General features: G+C 45.0%; 2 protein-coding genes across 2 annotated transcripts; both read left to right on the forward strand.

Annotated features, from left to right (window-relative positions):
* The first annotated feature begins 977 nt into the window (after positions 1 to 977).
* On the forward strand, positions 978 to 7,435 carry LOC124670071 (serine/threonine-protein kinase/endoribonuclease IRE1-like). Its single transcript, XM_047206580.1, has 7 exons — positions 978 to 1,490; positions 2,058 to 2,247; positions 2,335 to 3,638; positions 4,742 to 4,914; positions 5,056 to 5,302; positions 5,392 to 5,686; positions 7,007 to 7,435. Exons 1-7 carry the CDS (start codon positions 1,195 to 1,197, stop codon positions 7,151 to 7,153), a joined length of 2,652 nt encoding a protein of 883 aa, XP_047062536.1. The 5' UTR covers positions 978 to 1,194; the 3' UTR covers positions 7,154 to 7,435.
* Positions 7,436 to 9,528: 2,093 nt separating this feature from the next.
* On the forward strand, positions 9,529 to 20,612 carry LOC124672518 (protein SET DOMAIN GROUP 40-like). The gene is made up of 6 exons (XM_047208736.1): positions 9,529 to 9,659; positions 9,757 to 9,910; positions 18,998 to 19,129; positions 19,224 to 19,364; positions 19,566 to 19,829; positions 19,927 to 20,612. The coding sequence occupies exons 1-6, from the start codon at positions 9,529 to 9,531 to the stop codon at positions 20,545 to 20,547; spliced, it is 1,443 nt and encodes a 480-aa protein (XP_047064692.1). The 3' UTR covers positions 20,548 to 20,612.
* Positions 20,613 to 21,523: the final 911 nt, after the last annotated feature.

Raw genomic sequence — 21,523 nt, forward strand, 5'->3', positions numbered from 1 at the left:
TCTAGGTAAATTTACATAGTTGCGTATCTAGAGAATTTACCTTTGTGTCAAGTCTAAATTGAAAAAGAACTAAAAATTGGGTAGCACCTAATCACCCCATCTAGGTGCGGCATACGATCCTTTCAATGTGGCCGGTATTACCGCCATGGGAGGCCAGTAGTACGTACATGCCCTATGGTTGGTAGCTCCTTCTCCTCCTCTCTTCCCTCGTCTTCTTCACCACCTCGATCCAATGGACAATCTCCTTGTGGTACTTACCTAAGCACATAGAAGTTATCAAAGTGAAGTAGTACTCTGTTCAACATGGTGTCAAAGTCGATAGTAGAGAGGAGAGAATTCACCTTATCGTGTATCGCTTTTATTTGGTCTCGAGTCATCGGTTCACTTGGAGGACTTGTCGGTCTTGATATAGTGTCGACCATTCTTCTTCTTCTTCTTCTTCTTAACACAAGTCTATGGAATCAAACATAGGTTGAAAATAAAATCAATGCCATGGCATCGACGTCACATCACCGCCCTCCATATGGAGAACAGGACATGATAGGCAGTAGTCATCATATGGGAAAAAAAGAAAACTTTGGCTAGACAGAAGAAAAATGGAATAAAACGGTCAACCGTGATCCACAACCGAGCGGATTGAATGAAAACATAGATTAATAATATTAAGTTGAGGAGGAAGATACACATATAGGAAGGGGTGGCATGGGACATTTGCATTTGTGAAAACTGATTAGACTACACATTTTATTTAGAAAATAAAAGCGTATTTATCATGGTAACGAGCTAATTTGCTGTGCCTAATTCATTTGTTTGAAAAAGTGTAGAAAACTTAAAATCTCAAACAAATTTGCATTTGAAATAAGTGTACATGTACAGTTGTTTTTACTTAATTTTTTATTTCACAAAAAGAAAACGTGTTTGGACTCTAGGCTATCGCTACCCCTGCACTCTCGCCAATCCCCCATCGCGCGCCGGTCAAATCTCCGAGCTCGAGCTGCCACTTCCCCTCTCCTTCGTCGTCCCGATCAATCAGGTCAGGAAGAACGATTCCAGAAGCCTCCTTCCCCGCGAAGCAAACCAACCAACTGCCCTTGCCCAGATCCAAACCAAACCCCCGCCCAAAATCCTCCCCCGGAAACCCTAGCCTCGCTCCATGCCCTCCCGCCACCCTCGCCGCGGCTGACCGCCACCACCATGAGGTCGCTCCGCCGGGTGCTCCTCCCGCTCGTCCTCCTCTCGGGCCTCGCCTTCCGCGGGGTCCGCTTCGACGACGCGGCCGCCGCCCCGGCACCCCTCCTCCTCCCGTTCCCCCTACCGCCGCAGCAGCCCCTCGCGCTCCCCGCCGGCGGAGGGCGACAGGATGAGTCCGACTCCACGGAGATCGTCGCGGTGCCGCCGCCACTGCCGCCCAGGGAGCTCCTCGTCAGGCCGCCGCGCCGCCAGTCCGTGCCGGCGAACGTCGTGACGGAGGAGACGGAGCCAGCCGTCAGGTGAGCTCGCATACCAGATTGCCACGTGCATTGCGTTCCCTCTACTGCTCCCTGTTTATTTTTTTGTTTTGCCGAGAAAGTGCTCTCTCGTAGTGACGGAGAAATGGATTGTGCTCTTCTTGTCATCTTCTGCCTAGGTTACGTACAATTGATGGTTTGGTGTGTCAGACAGGGTTACCCTGTGTTTAGGCAAACTCTCGGTAATACTAGTTCATGGACGGCGCTCTCCTGGATTTTAGGGCGTTCTGGAGCGTGTGAAGCAGCTTTTGCTCTTCTGTTTCCAAAGTGGGAGGTCCATGCAATAATATGCTGTTGGGTTTGTTACTTTGTTTGCCGGATTAGCTACTCTATGTCTAGTTTGATATATCAATTAGGCCGTGAAATAGCTGCCATTCTCCCTCTTGAAAAAAAGTAGCTGACATTCGATTTTATGGCAATTTACATTTCTGTCCATTGTTTCAATTGTATAAGCAACTTACAGATCTGTACCTGTGGTTCACTTTTGTAGCAACTTACTTATAGACCTGTCCTGTGACTGACTGGAGTTCTTTTATTTTTTGCCAACAGATCCGAGCTACAATTTTATGACAATGGCACAATTCAACTTGTGGACCGTCTATCACAAGCTCCCCTGTGGCACTTCTCCACTGGACCGCCTATTTCTAAGCACATTACTACAGCAAACTCTGATTTGAGCTATCTCATATATCCTATGGACGAGTCTGATCTTGTGGAAGTTCATAATGGCACCGGTGTGGTATGCTTTGCACAAGCACACTACTTCTCCAATTATTATTATTTTTTTCAAAAAATCAATGTTTATCATCGTGGCTTATTCATGTAGAAACTTCCCTGGGAAATGGAAGAGTTCATTGCTAGGACTCCATACATACGGGATTCTGTGGTTACTATTGGATCAAAAACTTCTACTATTTTTGCTGTTGATGCTGATAGTGGTGACATCATTTACAAGCATAGCCTGCCGCCCGCCTTGAATGAATCGGGAGAATCCCCGGTTGAAGAAGCACCATCCAAGTTAGATGCCCGTACAAGTCCTAATATCATTGTGGTTGTCAGAACTGATTATTCTCTAAGTGCATCAGATCTTGGTGTACACTTATTTAACTGGACAAGAACTTCTTTCTCTGCAAACTACTATGTGAAACACAGCCACTCAGATATGCTTGAACAATCATCCTGTCTGCGAGGAAATATTCCATGCATTAGGACCAATGGTGTACCGCTCAAACTTACTTTACCTGATTCGAGTACAGCCAATGCACTTGTCTTGCTAGATGTCAACAAAGTTACCACTAGGGATGATGCTGATGCTTTGAAACTACTTGGTACTTTGGTGAACTCACGACAAGCTGGCAGTAAGTCTGGTGTAGTCCTGGACGGCACTCAGAATCGAACTGTTGGTGGTGCTCTTGGCCATCTTGTCTCTGCACATCCTCAAACCAACAGGTCCACTTATAATGCTTATGGATTTTTATTCCCTGTGCTTTCCTTATTGGTCCTCCTTGCTTGGCTGGTGAGGTGGGCCTATTCAAGCAAGTCTTGCAGGCAATTCATGAGTCTACTTATGAAGCCATTTGTTCGTGAAAAGAAATCGACTGACCTTAGAGGGAAGTCAGAGGGAGCTTCTAAGAGGAGAAAAACACGGAAGAAAGATGGAACGTCCAACAGCACCGAGATCGGTTCAGCATCTGACAAAGAGAGTAGTGGAACTGGTGGGTCAAATGAGACGCCATATGCATTCCCTTATGGCCTTGATGGATGTCAGATTGGTAAACTTCGTGTTCACAAAAAAGAAATTGGTAAAGGGAGCAATGGCACAGTGGTCTTTGAGGGTTCGTATGATGGCCGTGAAGTTGCAGTGAAAAGGCTGCTACTATCACACACAGATATAGCACAAAAAGAGATTGAGAATCTTATTGCATCTGATCGTGATCCTAATATTGTCAGGCTGTATGGCTGCGATCAGGATGACAACTTTGTTTATATCTCCCTTGAGAGGTGCCGCTGCAGCTTGGCTGATTTAATCCAACAGCATACAGATCCAGCACTTTCAGATGTTGAGAGAATAGATGTAGAACTGTGGACGCAGGATGGACTTCCTTCCGTACAACTCCTAAAGCTAATGAGGTACTGAACTCGTGTCCTATTATATTCTCTGCTAGAAATGTTGATCGTATGATGAATTTCAACACCTTCTCCTTCGAGTTCTAAAAATCAACCTGGTTGCCGGTAACGTGCTTGCTCAGAATATTCCCAAGCAAGAGAACATATACGGTGCACCCACAGTTGTAATGCACCAGTGTCTGAAATACATCGTATAATAAGTTCTTAAAAAACCTGAAAATAATCCAGTTCCAAATTTAACACATCCTCAGAAACAAAAATAACAAATTCAACATTGATTATGTTAATGGAGCAACTTCATGGACCAATTTGAAATAACTACTATTATGTTTTTACTTTTCATTTCCTGAGCTGTGGATTGAATTTGAAGCTGAAATTTTGTAAACAACAAATATATATTGTATCTGTGTGCTCCATTATGTTCAGATTTTTTGACCACTTTTAGGATGCGTTTTTTGTGACAATTTGGTGCACGGTTGCATCACACGAGTGGGTGCGCTGGATACATTCTTCCTGAGCAACAAAGTTACAACAATGTTCATCAATAAAGTAAACTGTTAACTTAACTGAATGGAGATGTTAAAGCAACATTGGTCAAGATACGTAATACACTGTGCTAAGAGTCAGTAATAACTACTACCTCAGGTCCGTATTAATCGACGCGGCCCTCGTGCTAAACTAGTTGCATGAAGTGTACTACGCCGCGTCGATTAATAAAGAACGGAGGGAGTAGCTTTTATAGGTGCCTTGGATTTGACTCGAGTTACTTCATCTTCAGTCCAGGGCTTGAGTACTTAAATATGTAGCGTGCTACATCGGTTCTGTATGGAGACGGCATTGCACTAGCAACTGTGCACATTTGTTGTCGTGGCGCAACACCATTCAGTACTTGATATTTATTTTGAAATTTATTAATTGATTAACGCGGTACTTACATACATCATATAATGCCTTCTATATCACCACTGTCTGCCATCCACCTTGTCACTATGCCTCCATTGATATTACCTGTAATTTGTACCTGCCTAATCTTCCTGCTTTGTCAGCCAGTCCATCCTCTACCGTATAGGTCGACTCACTCGTATCTTATGTTTTTTCTTATGCAGAGATGTTGTTGCTGGTCTTGTGCATTTGCATAGTTTAGGAATCATACATCGCGATTTGAAGCCTCAGAATGTTTTAATAAGTAAGGAAGGACCTTTCAGTGCGAAGCTTTCAGATATGGGTATCAGTAAGCGCTTGCAAGAGGATATGGCTTCACTTAGCCATCATGGCACTGGTAAGTAAGATCAAACTTGCTTGCTTAGATGGCATACTGTGCATGCTATTTCTATGGTGTTAATGGCATAGCACCTTACATGCATTTTTTTCTATAGTATCACTCGCCTTTTAACTAGTATTACTTCACAATATATTGCAGGATTTGGAAGCTCTGGTTGGCAAGCACCGGAACAGCTTCGTCATGAAAGTCAGACTCGTGCAATGGATTTATTTAGTTTGGGCTGCCTTATTTTCTATTGTATCACTAAAGGCAAGCATCCGTTTGGTGAGTACTATGAACGGGACATGAACATTATAAAGGGCAACTTTGATCTCTTCGTGGTGGATCACATACCAGAAGCAGTGCATCTTATTTCTCAGCTGTTACAACCAAAACCGGAAGACAGGTAAAGAACTGTGGTCATGTACATTCTTGCTGTAATAAACACATATGTATCTATTTTTTTTACTGAAATTAACTTCAAAATGTCAACAGACCAACAGCCGTGTACGCAATAAATCATCCTCTCTTTTGGAGCCCTGAGTTGCGACTGTTGTTTCTAAGAGATAGCAGTGACAGAGTTGAGAAAACCACTGAAACTGACCTCCTTAATGCTCTGGAAAGCATAGGGCATGAAGCGTTTGGTGGAAAATGGCGAGAAAAGTTGGATGATGGCCTGGTTGCCGACATGGGTCGTTATAGGAAATATAATTTTGAGTCAACTCGTGACCTTCTCAGGTTGATTAGAAACAAGTCAGGACATTACAGAGAGCTTTCAGCTGATTTAAAGGTTAGTTATTCTGCACCTTTTGTCGCATTTGTTTTTTTAAAGTTACGCATATGGCTAAATTGTTGGCCGGTCAAACTGGCATGGTGGGCTTCAACAATCCTTCTGTTGTGGTATACTATACACGCTCTAGAATACCGAAAACTGGTGGACAACAGATTTACAGTCTGTCGCTTTTGACCATGAGATATCCTTGAAGATTGTTTATATGCTTGACAAAGTCTGACATACCCTGTACTTTCACAAGTTGTCTAGTTTTAGTACAGAGGAAATCAAATTTTGCATCCATTACCCTAATCAGTTACATCTATGAGTTTATCTAGGTTCACTGGTAACCAAATTCGAGTGTAAGTGTTGCAATCTAAATCAACCAATCAATAATATCTGTAAGAAAGGAAAAGCACAAGAGCAAGAGAAGAACACTCCCAATATGAACTTGATACTGGTTGTCTATTTATTCCACACTTAGTTAAGCCAGTAAGTGAGCCTGCTCCAAACAGGCACACTGATTCCACTAGCGGCAGCACTTCCCCACTCCACCACAATATGGGTGGTGGTTTACATTGTTCGGAGGAATCACAAAGAATCAAGGCAGAACATGCTTATACTGGATAAGTTTAACAGGCAATTGTTGCCCTCCCAAACCGTGGACCCCTTTTCGCACCCTTGGGATCCAAACAGTCTCAGATAATGGCTTCCTCTGAAAAACCTTCATTCAAGAGTGCGTTGTAAATATGGTTGGTGGTCAGACCACGATGGGATCAGGTAGAGAGATAAATCTTTGGTTGCTACATGATGGTGTTATTACCTGTGGCGCAGCCACCTCCTTGTGACTCCGGGTGGCAGCCTGGGCTATGCCGGCGATGCTCCATTGAAATTTTAAGCGTGTGAAAATTCAGTTGATAGTTTTCATGGGTATATCCGGGATATGTTTGTTGACGTGGTCGCTGTTACAGCTTCCCAGGCTCTACCAACAGGCTGGCTCAGCCACTGCTAATAACAAAGTTAACAAACTGTTCTTCCATCAAACTCCAAAGACCAAGAAACTCTGTGAAAAAACCCGCAGCTTTATTGCCACCTTCACTTAAGCCACATCTACCAAAATTGTTGTCTATTGAGATGATTTGACTCCCATCACTTAACCTCTACTTTTTTTGTTTGTTTACACTGGTCTTCCATTTCTTCAGAATATAGAACTGTCAATGTTCTATAGCAGTCTTCACATAAATAATGCTTGATTACAATTTCTGTTCCCGGGTGGGCCTCAGCTTTGTGTTGCCTGCACAGATCCCCACCAGAAGCTAACTTTTCATCAAATTTCAGGAGTTACTTGGGTCACTGCCCGAGGGATTTGATCGCTACTTCTCCAGCCGATTTCCAAAGTTGCTGATTGAAGTGTACAAGGTTATGTATGTGCATTGCAAGGATGAGGAAGCTTTCAGGAAATATTTCATTGGAAGCTTGGTATAACCATAGGAGATGCCATCTCTCTAGTGTATGCACTGACAACCTTCACCTACCAACATGTGTGTATATGTGATATGTATCATACTACCATGGAAAGAAATCATAGGATATGTCAAATATGTACATTGTATTCCACAGAATTGTATTGTTACAGTGTAACTAATAAACTAATGGACTATGCATAAAAAAATGGACCATCCATACAAAATAAATCAATGAATTTTCCTGTACTAATAGAGCAATGAAGAGAAGAGCCATTTTGACATCCTATTTGGGGTGTTTGAATTACGTCGCATGCTTATCTTGGTCACTTATGGAAGGAAGAAATGGTATTCCCAAGTTGAAAAGCAATCATTAAGCTGATATGCATATGCTGCTTGGTGGCCTCTGCTCCGTGAGGTGATGCTGTGCTTCCAAGGTTGAATTAGTGATGCAATTGGTTTTGAGGAATTTAATTTTCGATGTTTGAGGAAAAGAAAGATGATGTGTTTAAATTGAGAAACTTGTAAAATTATATGTTCAGTATTTTTTGTGTTATATAATTAGATTAAACATTAGTGGTCAGAGGTAAATCTTGATGACTGCAATGTCCAAAATTGTGATATGGAGGGAGTAAAAGTGAAGCAACTATCTCCATATGGTTTTTGTTTGATAGTTCAAGCTGCCTCTCTGTAAGAGGAATTCTTGATTTATCTTTAAGGCCCACTTGGATTTGAGTGTAAACTTTGTGTATGTGCCAAATCCGCGTAGTAACGGCTCATTCGCGGTTTTGGCCAAAAAAAGAGCCTGCAAATCCTAGTGAACTGAAAAATATTTTTGCGGGCGTCGGCATACTCGGCCTCGCAACCCAGAGATATGCAGATTCTTAGGTCAAAGCTAACACGATCCCCATCCTGTCTGAGGGGTTGGCGCGAAGAGACATTCAGCTCCATTGGTTCATGCTTTCCTGCCGCCGCATATCTCGTTGCCCTGGCCTTCCTTGCGCCGCCATGGCCACTCCAAACCCGTTGGTGGTTACTTGCTAGGTCCAATCGACCCCGCACCTAGCTCGCGGTTGTCCCCATGGCTGCCTCCGGTAGCGGGAATGTCAAGGCACCTACGTCGTCGCTCCTGATGCACCGACGGGGGGTGTGCCCAAGGCGATGCAAAAGGTGGCAGCCCGTGAAGTGGTCCAAGAAGCAAGCGAAGAAGGTGTCCTTGGCGGCACTCACTACGACTGTGATGGGCGCTCCGGTCTCCGATGGCGGCTCCGCCCAACAAGTGTTCGTCGATAGTCCCGCAAAGCATGAAATTTCTCCTTTTTTTTGGTTAATTACGGTGAAGTTGGGAGCATGCTGACGCGTTCGTCTAACTTGACGAAGCGTTGCTCGAAGACTACGAGAATGACGACAACAACATGGACGACGGAGAAGGGCAAGGACAACGATGACGATGGCGAGGTGGATGAGATAGATGCCGCCAAAGGGGAAGTCGTTTAGGACAGTGGCGGATCCAAAGGGTGGCCAGAGTGGTGCATGGACCACCATGAAATTTCCACGTAGCCTATATATCATATACAAAAAATTATAAATAAATATTATTAAATGAAAAGTTACACTGTTGGACCACCTTGACATTTTGTGCTGGATCTGCTACTGTTTTAGGACATTGAACTACACTGAGGTGGTGTTGATCAAGGTTTGGGAGTGTGTGTGATCGGCACTGTGTTTAGTGGATGATTGCGTAAATTAACTGTTACTTTTATTGCTAAAAACTATTGCGTATTGTCAGATGTTATCAGAACATTGCAAAACCTTTAGTTGCGGTTTACAGTTCATATTTCAAGGGGTAGGCCTATCTGGTTTTGCGGTGTCGAGTCTCTGTTCGCGAACTTTTAAGCGCTGCGCGATTTAGGGTCTTCTAGGCATGCTCTTACCGTTGTCTTCTGACTAGCCTAAGTAGCAGAAAGTTATTTTGGCTCCTGAGCACCAGCGCTTTTGGTATATTTGAAAATTTATATTTACAAGTTTTAATAAATTCTGAAACAAAATTTTGAAGGTAATTAATGAGATATCCCACTAACGTGTAAAATCTCAATTTCAAATATTTATATTCTGAGCTACATAAAAATGACAATTTTTGTCATTTTAGTGTAGCCCAAACTACAAAAAATTCAATTAAAAATTTGCACATTTGTGAGATATATTACTGGCTACATCATAATTTATTTTTAGATTTTTTTAAAACTTATAAATATGATTTTTATTTTTTTTGAATAAAGAGATGATTGGTGCCATGTGCACCAAATCTCTGTCGACATTATTAAGCTCCGAGCCAAAGCCCTAGTGAGTCGTGACTTCTGAGACCCGAAGCAGGGTTCGCTCCTCCGCCGCCGCCAAATGGAGGCGCTCCTCCGTTGGGCGGCCGAGTTGGGCGTCTCCGACTCCCCGGACCCGCCCGACCTCTCTACCACTTCCCCCTCCTGCCTCGGCCGCTCCCTCGTCGTCGCTGACTTCCCCGACGCGGGCGGGTAATAAACCCAAAACCCCACCCAATCCGCTTGCGATTCTCGGATCTCATCTCAGCTCACGGATTTTACCTTTTTCTTTTCCAAATTACCACCTCAGGAGGGGCTTTGCGGCGGCCCGGCACCTCAGGCGCGGCGAGCTGGTGCTGCGCGTGCCCCACGCTGCGCTGCTCACCAGCGACCGCGTCATGGCCGACGACCCCAATATTGCTTCCTGCGTTGCTGCCCATCGTCCCGGCCTCTCTAACATCCAGGTAATGCCATAAGAGCATCAGTAGCAGTGCCCTCAAACCTGTAACCCTCAAAAGCAGTTTGAAGGTCGAGAATTGGTGAATTTGAAGACCCCAAAACAGCCGGCGCAGACCAGTGCCCTTTGAGGGTTGGTTTGAGGGCACTGGTCTGCGCCCCGGCCTTTAAATCCTCAAAACATTCAAAATTTGAGACACATTTAAACTTGAACAAACATGATTGTTCATCGGTAGACACTGACACACTAGGTAGATAGTTCATCGGTAGACACTGACACTAGGTAGATAGTTCATCAGTAGACACTGACAGTGACACTAGGTAGATAGTTCATCGGATCGTCGAAATCTAGGGTTTATCCCAGAAGTCCTCATAGAAATCGAAGCTGTCGCCATCCTCCGTGGCCTTCTTGGCGGCTTCCTCCGCGGCATCCTCCGCCACCAGCTCCACGACCATCTTGTCGCACAAATCGGGATCGTCGTCGTCCTCCGCGGCCTTCTTGGCGGCTTCCTCCGCCTCCAGCTCCGCGACCATCTTGTCGATACAATCGGGATCGTCGTCGCCAGAGCTATCGTCGACTACGATAGTGGGAGGCGGCGCCAAGGATAAAGACGGACGAGCGGCGGCCGCCGCAGCTCGCTGCGCCACCAGTTGCGCGTAGAACTCCAGCTCCTCTTCGACGTGCTACGGATGCGCCGCACGAAAGGCGGCCATGTCCGCCTCATCGCGGTTGCGGATGGACATCCGCATGTATTCCCGGTGGACGGCGCGCTCCTCGGCGCGTGTAACGACGTTGAACACCGGTGCCACGAACTCCGCCGCCGCGAGGTTGCCAACGTCGAAGAAGTTCCGCGGCCCGGCGGCGTCGTCGTAACGCCACACCATGACGTCGTACGCGCGGGCGGCGAGTTCCGCCGACTCGAAAGTCCCGAGCCAAAACCGCTCGCCGCCGCGCGTGATCTCGGTGGCCCACCGGCTAGAGGGGCGGAGCCGCACGTCGTGGTAGCCAGTGGACGAGCGCGGCAGGGCGCGGTGCGGCGGCATCTCTACCGCAGGCGGAGGCGGGGCGGGGCGGCGGCCGATTCGGCTCGGGGGCAGGCAGAGGCGGGGCGGCGGGGGTCGGCGGCGGGGAGAGGCGGGATTATGCGAGGCGAGGCGGAATCGGGCCGGCGACGCAGGGGGGAAGGAGGAACTCGAGCGGTTGGAGGGATATTTCCCTCCCGCGACGCGCGTGGACCAGATGAAGGGGCCTGGGTATTTTGCCCCTCAACCTGGTCTTGTACAGGTTGGGATGAAAAATGAGGGCTGGGCCTTCAATTTTTTTTAAGTGCTTAAGGGTTTGAGGGCTCTGTTCGGCGCCAATTTTCTGCCCCGGCCTTCAAAAAAATAGTTGTTTTGAGGGTTTGACCAGTTTGAGGGTTCTGCTAGTAATGCTCTAAGAGCATCTCTAACAGAGCCCGTAAAAGGCCCAAAACTGAAAAATAACCGCCGTTTTACGGGTTCGGGGCGAAAAACGGCGCCGATCAGTGATCGTAAACGGGCCAAAACCGAAAATATTTTTTTGGGCTGCGTTTGGGTCGCTCCGTCGGCCTGTATTTGTAGGGGCCGACGGAGCGAACCGAACGCAGCCCGAACACAATCCCTAATTTGCACGCGAGGGAACCTTCAGCTCCTCCCAACCGCCGCCGCCCCCGCCGATCTGTGCACCCTCACCTTCCTCTGCGCCGCCACCCTCCGATTTGTCCTCGATGAGTCTCGAATCGACCCCGTCGGCCGCCGTTGCTACCCCGCCGGCGCCGCCACCCTCTCCCGTGGTCGCGGGAGCTTCCGCCGCTCCACCAACAACCCCGGCCACCGCTCCCACCCCTGTGACCCCCGCGGTTGTTGCTTTGACGGTCTCGTCGACGACTGGGGCGAAGAGGCGGCGCGGGAACGCATCTGGTCCCGCAAGCCGGTGCCGCGGCGGTCACCGGTGCTGGGTCGGCGGTGAAGCCGACGACAGCCCGTGCGAGACCGAAGAGTTCGGGTCCGAAAAGGACCAAAGTGAAGGCGACGACTGCCCGTGGCCCCGCGCCTCCCTGCCCATCTCCGCCAACGCCGCCGCCGCCGCCTCCGGAAGCAACCGCGAACGCCGCGCAGGATGTGCTCGACGACGACGTTGCAAGGTACACATGAGTTCTTCCTCCGTTTTTTCCATTGCAAGTACATACTGAGGCCTCGTCAAATTAGGAACGATTCCACCTACATGGAGATGTTGGGGGAGGTGAACATTAACCCACTCCCTCCATTCGGCAATGAGAACGACTACGTGGACGAGGGGGAACAAGGGGAAGAAGGGGACGAGGAAGAGGACGACGGTGTGGTGGAGGTCACGGCCGATGGAAATCGGAAGAAGAGGCGGGCCAACAACTACACGGAGATTGAAGACGCCACCTTGTGCCGAGCTTGGGCCTCCGTGGGGATGGATGCTTGTCTCCGGCACGGATCAAACAGGAAGCGGTGCGGCGGCGCATCGAGGACAAGTTCCATAAGCTCATGCCGCGCGTTCGCCATCCCGTCGATCGCACCTACCGATCCCTCCAAGGTCGTTGGGACGCGATCAAACCGGCGTGTAGCCGGTGGGCGAGCGACAATGGACCAAGTGGTGTCCAATCCTCCTAGCGGCGCAACTGTCGACGAATATGTGAGTGCATATTTGATAAAGCTAATTGTAGTTTAGCTTGGGTGAGATATTGACGATTTGTTGGTTCCTTTTGCATATGTAGGATCGCATTGCCGATGCTAGGTACAGAGACATGGCCGGCAACAAGGGCAAGAGCTTCTCCATGCGTCATTGTTTTGATGTGCTCCAACACCTCCCCAAGTGGAAATTGAGGGATGAAGAGGTCGCTCCGAAGAAGGCTGCGATGGTTGCGCTCGACGACACCGAGGACGAGAAGGATGGCGGGAACGCCGACAAGCCGGAGGGAACAAGAAGGCGAAGGGAAGGATAAGGCTCGAGGGGAGGCTGCATTGTTGAGGGACAAGTTTGATCAAATGATGAAGTCGAAGGAGGTGATAGCGACCAAGACTTTGGAGACCAAGCGTGTCATCATCGAGACGAAGAAGGAGGTGAGCCTTGCAAAGCTTGAAGCCAGCCGAGAGGAAGCAAAGAGCAAAGCCAAGTTGGAGGAGATGAGGATCAATGTGAAGAAGGCCAAAGCAATGAAGCAACTATTGGTCGAAGAGAGAGGGAGATCATGATGATGAACACAAAGGAAATGAATGAGGTTCAACTGGAGTGGTGGAAGGAGGCCCCGGCGGAGATCACGGCAAGGCGAAGAGCAGCTCGTCAAGAGGCAACTGCTCCTGCCGATGTGACTCCAGGAGGTACTGCTGATGGTGCTGATGGCGGGCCAACCTCTGTTTGATGCCGGCGGTTAGATCTGCACTATGAACTATGCATGATTGTGTCATTTAATGTCTGCACTATGAACTGTGTCATTTGATTGTGTCATTTGATGTCTGCACTAGCATGATTTGTTTGTGTTTTAACGTTCAGGTTTGATCGATCATATGCAAATCAATTTCATAAACCTTGTTTTTACGGGTTCGGATGATTTACAGTTTTCGTTTACGGGCTCTGTTCTGCGCCTGCCATTTTCCGACCCGTAAACACGAGTTCGGTGCACCGAACTCGTGTTTTTCGGTTCCACTTTTTACGGGCTCTGCTAGAGATGCTCTAACCTCTGGCAACATTTTGGTGTACCAAAAATACTGTGCAAATTTGTTCCGTGACCTCCCTTCCAGATTATAAGACGTTTTTGTTAGAATTGCTAGGATCGTCTAGGCGTAGATCTAATCGGGGTAGTACTTTATCGATGAACTGAGATCGTTGTTGACTGCGAGAGAGAGAGATGAGGGCGTACCTTCTCCATGGCTTGATGAGCCACACAGATTAGACAAGGTGTCGAGGGCGACGGCGTGAGCGAGGCAGTGGCGATGGTGCGATGCTTCCCGTCACTACAATTCTCCCTTAGACCGGTAGGGTTATCGGTCGGGTGTTAGACGCAGCGACAAACCTCGTAACGTGTGCTGCCGCCGTGCAATTCTTTATATAGCGCTGGTGACAGGGGCCCACCAACTAGAGAGGGTTGGCCGCCCCCAATCAGGGCGCAAATCAATGGGGCCTGGTGGGCCGTTGGGACCACTCGGGAGGAGATCATCCTAACATTCTCCCCCTTGATCTCAACATATACTTTTAACTTTATACTTTATACTTTACTCGTTTCATCACTGATTAGTACGTAGAGCATGTTTCATCGTCACAACTGAATTGCCGATAGAATCAGACAACTACAACATACCTCTCTGTTTTGAAATAAATTCCGTTTCTTTTCGGGCCTATCATGATCTAGGAATCATAGGCTTTCCCTTAAACCCATGCCGACTCAGTGTTCCTTGAACACATTGGGTGCTAAGCCTTTTGTGAGCGGATCCGCAAGCATATCCTTTGTCCTTATATGCTCGAGACTTATAGTGTGATCCTAGACTTTATGTTTCACAACATAATACTTTACCTCTATTAGTTTTGTAGCATTACTCGACTTGTTGTTCTGAGTATAGAATAGTGTAGGCTGGTAGTCGCATGACATCTTTAGTGGTTTGTCAATACAATCTACCACTTTCAAGTCGGGTATAAATTTCTTTAACCATATTGCCTACCCCGTAGCCTCATAACATGCTATAAATTCCGCATACATCATGGAAGATGCAACTATTGACTGTTTAGATCTTCTCCACGAAATAGCCCATCCTTCGAGAGTGAACACGTATCCTGATGTGGATTTTCTATCATCTTTGTTTCTCGCAAAATCTACATCTGAATACCCTCTTATTTCTAGGGAATCAGATCTTCTATATGTTAGCATGAGGTCCTTTGTGCCTTTCACATAACACAATGCTTTCTTTACCATCTTCCAGTGTTCTATACCTGGATTTTCTTTGATATCTATCGAGTACCCTGCTGATAAAAGCTAAGTCAGGCGAGTGCACACTTGTGCATACTGTAGGCTTCCAATAGACGAAGCATATGGAACTGCTTTCATTTGATCGATTTTGTATCGATTCTTGAGACATTGAAACTTCCCAAAACTGTCGCAGGTGTGGCATTACTCTTATGCATATCATACTTATTTAGAACTTTTTCTAAATATGCATTTTGTGATAGTCCAGGAATTTTTATGCCCAAAAAATATGATGCTTTAGCAAGGTCTTTCATATCAAAATTTGAGGACAAGAACTTCTTTGTCTCTTGTAGTAGACTGACATCATTGCTGGCAAGGAAGATATCATCCACATACAAATTAAGAAAATATATTTCCCATTTTTTAACTTTGCATAAACGCAGTTGTTCTCAACATTCTCTTTAAATCCAAACCTCTTAATTGTCACATTGAACTTTAGATAAGGCTTGCTTTAATCCATAAATGGATTTCTTTAATCCAAACCTCCATTTTTCCCATGTCTTCCTTGCCCTCCATGATAAAACCCTTGGATTATTTCATGTAGACACTTTCTTCTAAATCCCCGTTTAGAAATGTCGTCTTGACATCCATCTAATGTAGTTCTAAATCGAAATGTGCAACTAATGCCATTATGATTCTAAAAGAATCCTTACATGAGACTAGAGAAAATGTCTCGTTGTAATCTAATCCCTTCTCTTTGTGTAAATCCTTCTGCCACAAGTCGTGCTTTATACTTTTCTACATTTTCATTGGAGTCATACTTTATTTGTAGACCCATTTGTAGCCTATTGTTTTGGCTCCTTTAGGAATTTCTTGTAAGTCCCAAACATCGTTGGAACTCATCGATTTCATCTCGTCTTTCATGGCCTCCACCCATTTCGATGAGTAAGGGCTTCTCATGGCTTCTTCATATGAAGTGGGATCACCTTCCATATGAAATGTTTCTGTATTATAAACTTTATAATCAGTAGAAATAGTTGATTTTTTAAATTCTTTTAGACCTTCTAAGGGACTCATTTTCTGGCACATTCTGTTCCTCAACTTGTAGCTCATCTTCTAGATGTGGCTGTTGCTCCCTCTCATGCTCAACAAATGGTTTAGTCGGCTCCTAACGGACAGGTTCCGAATTTTCACTCATTGTTGTCACGGGTGGAGTTGCAACATGTACTTGCACCACAACCTTAAGGATTATCGGTGCATGTACAATAGGTAGTGAGAAAAATGGCTCCCGAGTCATCGGATTAGGCGCATACACCCTCTTCTCCTCAAGATCAATTTTCCAAGGTACCATGCTCCCCTCATCATTTCGTTCTCTAAGAAGACAACATGTCTTGTTTCTACAAACTTTGTGTATTTGTCCGGACAATAGAAATGAAAACCTTTTGACTTTTCAGGATAGCCAATGAAATGGCAGCTGACTGTTTTTGGATCTAGCTTTGAAATATTTGGATTAAACACTTTGGCTTCAGCTGGGCTCCCCCACACCCTCAAGTGGTTTAGAGAAGGTACTCTTCCTGTCCACAACTCATATGGTGTTTTGGGCAACGATTTGCTTGGTACTCGGTTGAGAATGTGAATGGCGGTTTTTAACACCTCCATCCACAATCCCAGTGGTAGGTTGGAGTAACTCGTCATAGTGCGCACCATATCCATAAGAGTACGGTTGCGTCTTTCAACTACTTCATTTTGTTGAGGCTCCCCCGACATTGAATACTGGGCCACTATGCCCATCTCCTGTAAGAACCTTGCAAAAGGTCTAGCACTTAGCCATATGGAGTGTGCCGACCGTAGTACTCCCCCCCACGGACAAATCTCACTATCTTTATTCTTTTATCATGCTGATTTTGAACTTTAGCTTTGAATATCTTGAATTTATCCAACGCTTCCGATCTTTCTTTGATTAGATAGATGTAACTATAGCGGGAGTAATCATCTGTGAATGTTATGAACGAGTCAAAGCCATCCACACTTTTTACGGGAATGGTCCACAAATGTCGGTGTGAATTATTTCTAGCCTTCCTGTGCTTCATTGTGCACCCTTTTTGATTTGCTTTACATACTTTCCTTTAATGCAATCTATGCATTGTTCTATTTCTGAGAACTTTAATGGAGGAAGAATTTCATTTTTAACGAGTATTTCTATTCCCCCCTCGAAATATGGCCTAAGTGACAGTGCCATAATTTCGATGATGAGTCACGAGTTCGTTTTCTTTTCTTTTGTTCTTTATCCGACGCGGAAACATGCTCCTTCACATTACACATAGAATACACTTTTTCACGTAGGGATAACAAATAAAGCTCATTGTGAAGGAAAGCAACACCCACATAAGCATTATTAAACCATATGACACACTTGCCATGTCCAAAATAACATTCATAATGATCTTTGTCCAAACGGGAAACACTTATTATGTTTCTGTGTAATGAAGGAACATATAAAACATCTCTAAGCAGAATCGTGAATCCACAAGCTAACTCGAGGGAGATTTCGCTAACAGCTTCAACGTCTGCTTGAACTCCATTTGCAACTTCAATGCATCTTTCGCTTCCTTGCATAGTCCGCGTCGAATGGAATCCCTGTAAAGAATTTGCAACATGAACAGTTGCACCTGAGTCAATCCACCTAGTAGATTTTGAAAACTATGTATACAGGGATTAACTCAGGTGGAACTGTTCATGTTGCAAATTCTTTACAGGGATTCCATTCGACGCGGACTATGCAAGGAAGCGAAAGATGCATTGAAGTTGCAAATGGAGTTCAAGCAGACGTTGAAGCTGTTGGCGAAATCTCCCTCGAGTTAGCTTGTGGATTCACGATTCTGCTTAGAGATGTTTTATATGTTCCTTCATTACACAGAAACATAAAGTGTTTCCCCTTTGGACAAAGATCATTATGAATGCTATTTTGGACATGGCAAGTGTGTCATATGGTTTAATAATGCTTATGTGGGTGTTGCTTTCCTTCACAATGAGTTTTATTTGTTATCCTTACGTGAAAAAGTGTATTCTATGTGTAATGTGAATTAGGGTTTACTGTTCGTGGGATGAACTAGGTTAGGGTTTACTGTTCACGGTATGAACTAGGGTTAGGGTTTTGGCTGTTGTCTTTGATCTTTCTACCCGAAAAAAGAATCTACAAAGCCTAGTTGCTCTGATACCATTGTTAGAATTGCTAGGATCGTCTAGGTGTAGATCTAATCGGGGTAGTACTTTATCTATGAACTGAGATCGCTGTTGACTGAGAGAGAAAGAGAGAGAGAGAAAGATGAGGGCGTACCTTCTCCTTGGCTCGATGAGCCAGACGGATTGGACAAGGTGATGAGGGCGATGGTGTGAGCGAGGCAATGGTGGTGGTGCTTCCCGTCACTACAGTGCTCCCTTAAATTGGTAGGGATATCGGTGGGGTGTGCGGCACAGCGACGAACCTCGTAACGCGTGCTACCGGCCCCCGCCTCTTTATATAGCGTTGGTGATAGAGGCCCGCCAACCAGAGAGGGTTGGGTGCCCCCGATCAGGGCGCAGATCAATGGGGCCCGGTGGGCCGTTGGGCCCACTCGGGAGGAGATCATCCTAACAATTTTGGCTAGGATAATAGTCTACCCAATCTGCAGAGATGTACTCTCTATGGTAAGTGTGAACCCTTTCACACTTCTATCTGTAAAATGTTGCTGAGATAAATAAAATCTTTTGATGTTAAAAAAAAATCGTCTTATATTCTCAAACAGAGGTATAGTAGTGATTAGTGAAGAAGGCTTTATGCGTCGTGGATGCGCCCCTTGACCCGAGGAATTAGAATCTACAAAGTTTTGGGGATAATCGAGGACTACACGTATATTATTCATGTTGGTGCGCAAGTTATATCGTGGCATTAGCTTTCGAGTCACCTGAACATTGGTAAGCTCGGATAGGATTTTTGGGGGGACCACTCCCACATTTATACAAGTAGCTTCACTGAGTTAGGATACTAGTTTTACTGTTTTTGCCTTCTAAGTGTCAACTCATTCTCGACCATTCTTGTTTCTTTCTACATCTTCTAATACTGAACATTCTTCAAATGGTGTCCCTGCTCTCCTCTTTGTATTTGAGCAGAGACTGATTGTATGCTTATTGGCTGAAGTGGGAAAGGGAAAGAGTTCTAGTTGGTACCTCTATTTGTCTCAGCTGCCTAGCTACTACACAATCTTGGCTACCTTCAACGACTTTGAAATTGAAGCACTCCAGGTATAGCTCTGCAGATATGTCAACGATACTCTTTTTGATTTTCATTTGCTCCATCCTAAAAAAAACATTGAGTGGTTTCCGTTTTGGCTATCAGGTTCATGATGCTATTTGGGTTGCACAGAAGGCTCATGCTGCCATCAGATCTGAGTGGGAAGAAGCAACACCGTTAATGCAAGAATTGGATTTTAAACCTAAGCTTTTGATGTTCAAAACGTGGCTCTGGGCCTTTGCAACGGTATAGTTGTTTCGAAATATATTTTTAGCTTGTTTTATGTCAGCTGTCTTTCTTATGTGTTCGGCTACCTTTGTCAGCTTGCTTAGTTTTTGTGCAGAATCTGTTCTGACTCAAGATTTTTGTTGGATCTTTAGCAGTTTTTGCTGTTTGAGATTTTACTTGTTGGTGGAGATCTCTGAGGTTTCGTTTGTCCACTTGAAGGTATCTTCAAGGACATTGCATGTAGCATGGGATGATGCTGGTTGCCTATGTCCAATCGGTGATTTATTCAATTATGCCGCTCCTGATGATGACATTTCATCTGAAGAACAAGATACAGAAGAAACTATGAAATGTCAGGAGAAAAGTGAGATGTTGGAAGATGTGAAGTTTAGTTGTTCATCTGAGAGTTTGACGGATGGGGGATATGAAGATTCTAAAGCATACTGTTTGTATGCTCGAAAAATGTATAGGAAAGGAGAGCAGGTATGTTCTAAATATTGCACAAGAAAATTTTCCGTTCTTGCCATCCAAAGGATTACCCTGCATGCTCTGTGCTTTCTTAAACATGGCCATTATTTAGGTACTTCTGGGGTATGGGACATACACAAACTTGGAACTTCTTGAGTATTATGGTTTTCTTTTGGACGAGAATCCTAATGAGAAAATTTACATTGAGCTAGATCCGGAGTTATATACTGTCGGTACATGGCCAAAAGATTCTATATATATTCACCCGAACGGACATCCCTCGTTTGCGTTGTTATGTGCATTAAGGCTATGGACAACTCCTGCAAATCGTCGAAAAGCCTTCAGTCATCAGATTTACTCTGGATCAATGCTTTCTGTTGAAAATGAGCTGGAGATTATGAAATGGTTGGGCAACAAATGTGTGGAAGCTCTGCAGCAATTGCCTACGACTGTTGAGTTTGATGGAAGTTTGATCCATTTTTTACACAACCTACAGAACAGTACTAACTGGAGTGTAGACGTGGACCAGTCAAGTTTTGGAGAAGAATTTGCGGTGTTTCTCCGGTTCCATGGCGTGAACCTGGATTATACCCTCAATCAACTCACAGTTCGACTCCTCCGATCTCTGGAGAGATGGGAATTAGCAGTCCGGTGGAGACGTAGCTACAAGAGAGCTCTTACCAGGTGTATTTTGTACTGTAAACGTTTAATTCATGAGCTTTCCTTGCTATGAAACCAACGGTAGTTACAAGATTCAAATCAAGTATGTACTCTGCCAAAAAAAGTATATTACTCTACTGCTGTTGTCTCATCTTAACTAAGGGCTATTTGGATGGAGAATTCTCGAGATGCAGTAGGTAAAGTGTGATTGGAATGTCATGACTTTCTGAATACCTTAGGAAACAAAGCATACGAATTTGAAGGCATGTCTATTGGGATAAATTTCAAGAGAGAAATTGTCCATGCAACATCTTCTTCAATTGACTGTTTCTCCACTTTCCTCGTCTCCTCACGAGAAGCCACAAGGGTGATTATAGTCGTAGAGATGAGGGACGCAGATTTTTGGCTCGCAGGTGCGCCAGAACCCGTTTTTAACGATAAATTTCTAAAAAATACTAAAATTAAATATAAAAGATCGGCATAAATCATGTGTGTAGAGAATGTATTCAGGTATGGGCATGTCAAGTTTGAACCGAAAATATGAAAGTATGTAACCTACACAAAAATAACAAATCATACTGTTTACAGTACACGTACACTATTCACAGTATAACAAAGTTCAGTTTTCTCTTTATTGTGTAGGTCACATACGGTCGTATTTTTTCTTGAAAATTTGCACAGGCAAGTATCAAGGTGGCATATACACACGTGAATTATTTCATTCTAAAATATTTAAATCACATTTTTCAAAAAATATGAAACCGGGTGCGCTGCCTGGCACCCAGGTGCTCCACCATATTTTCGTCGAGATGGAGGTGCCTTTTAAATAGCACACTTCCAGTTAGCTATTGGAATATCCAAAAATCGTCCAACAGCACAGCCTATTTGGAAAACAGAAGTTCCCTTAGCCACAGTAAAGTTTAGAACAACACTGGAAAATGCCATTCTGGGGATGAATAGACCCGGAATCTGGACTATTAGTCCAATCCCATTTCGGGAACGTTACTAATAAAAAGTTAAACAATTTTTTTTTTTGCGAAACACAGTAC

Source organism: Lolium rigidum, chromosome 7 (genome assembly GCF_022539505.1).
Source record: "Lolium rigidum isolate FL_2022 chromosome 7, APGP_CSIRO_Lrig_0.1, whole genome shotgun sequence".
Classification (NCBI taxonomy): domain Eukaryota; kingdom Viridiplantae; phylum Streptophyta; class Magnoliopsida; order Poales; family Poaceae; genus Lolium; species Lolium rigidum.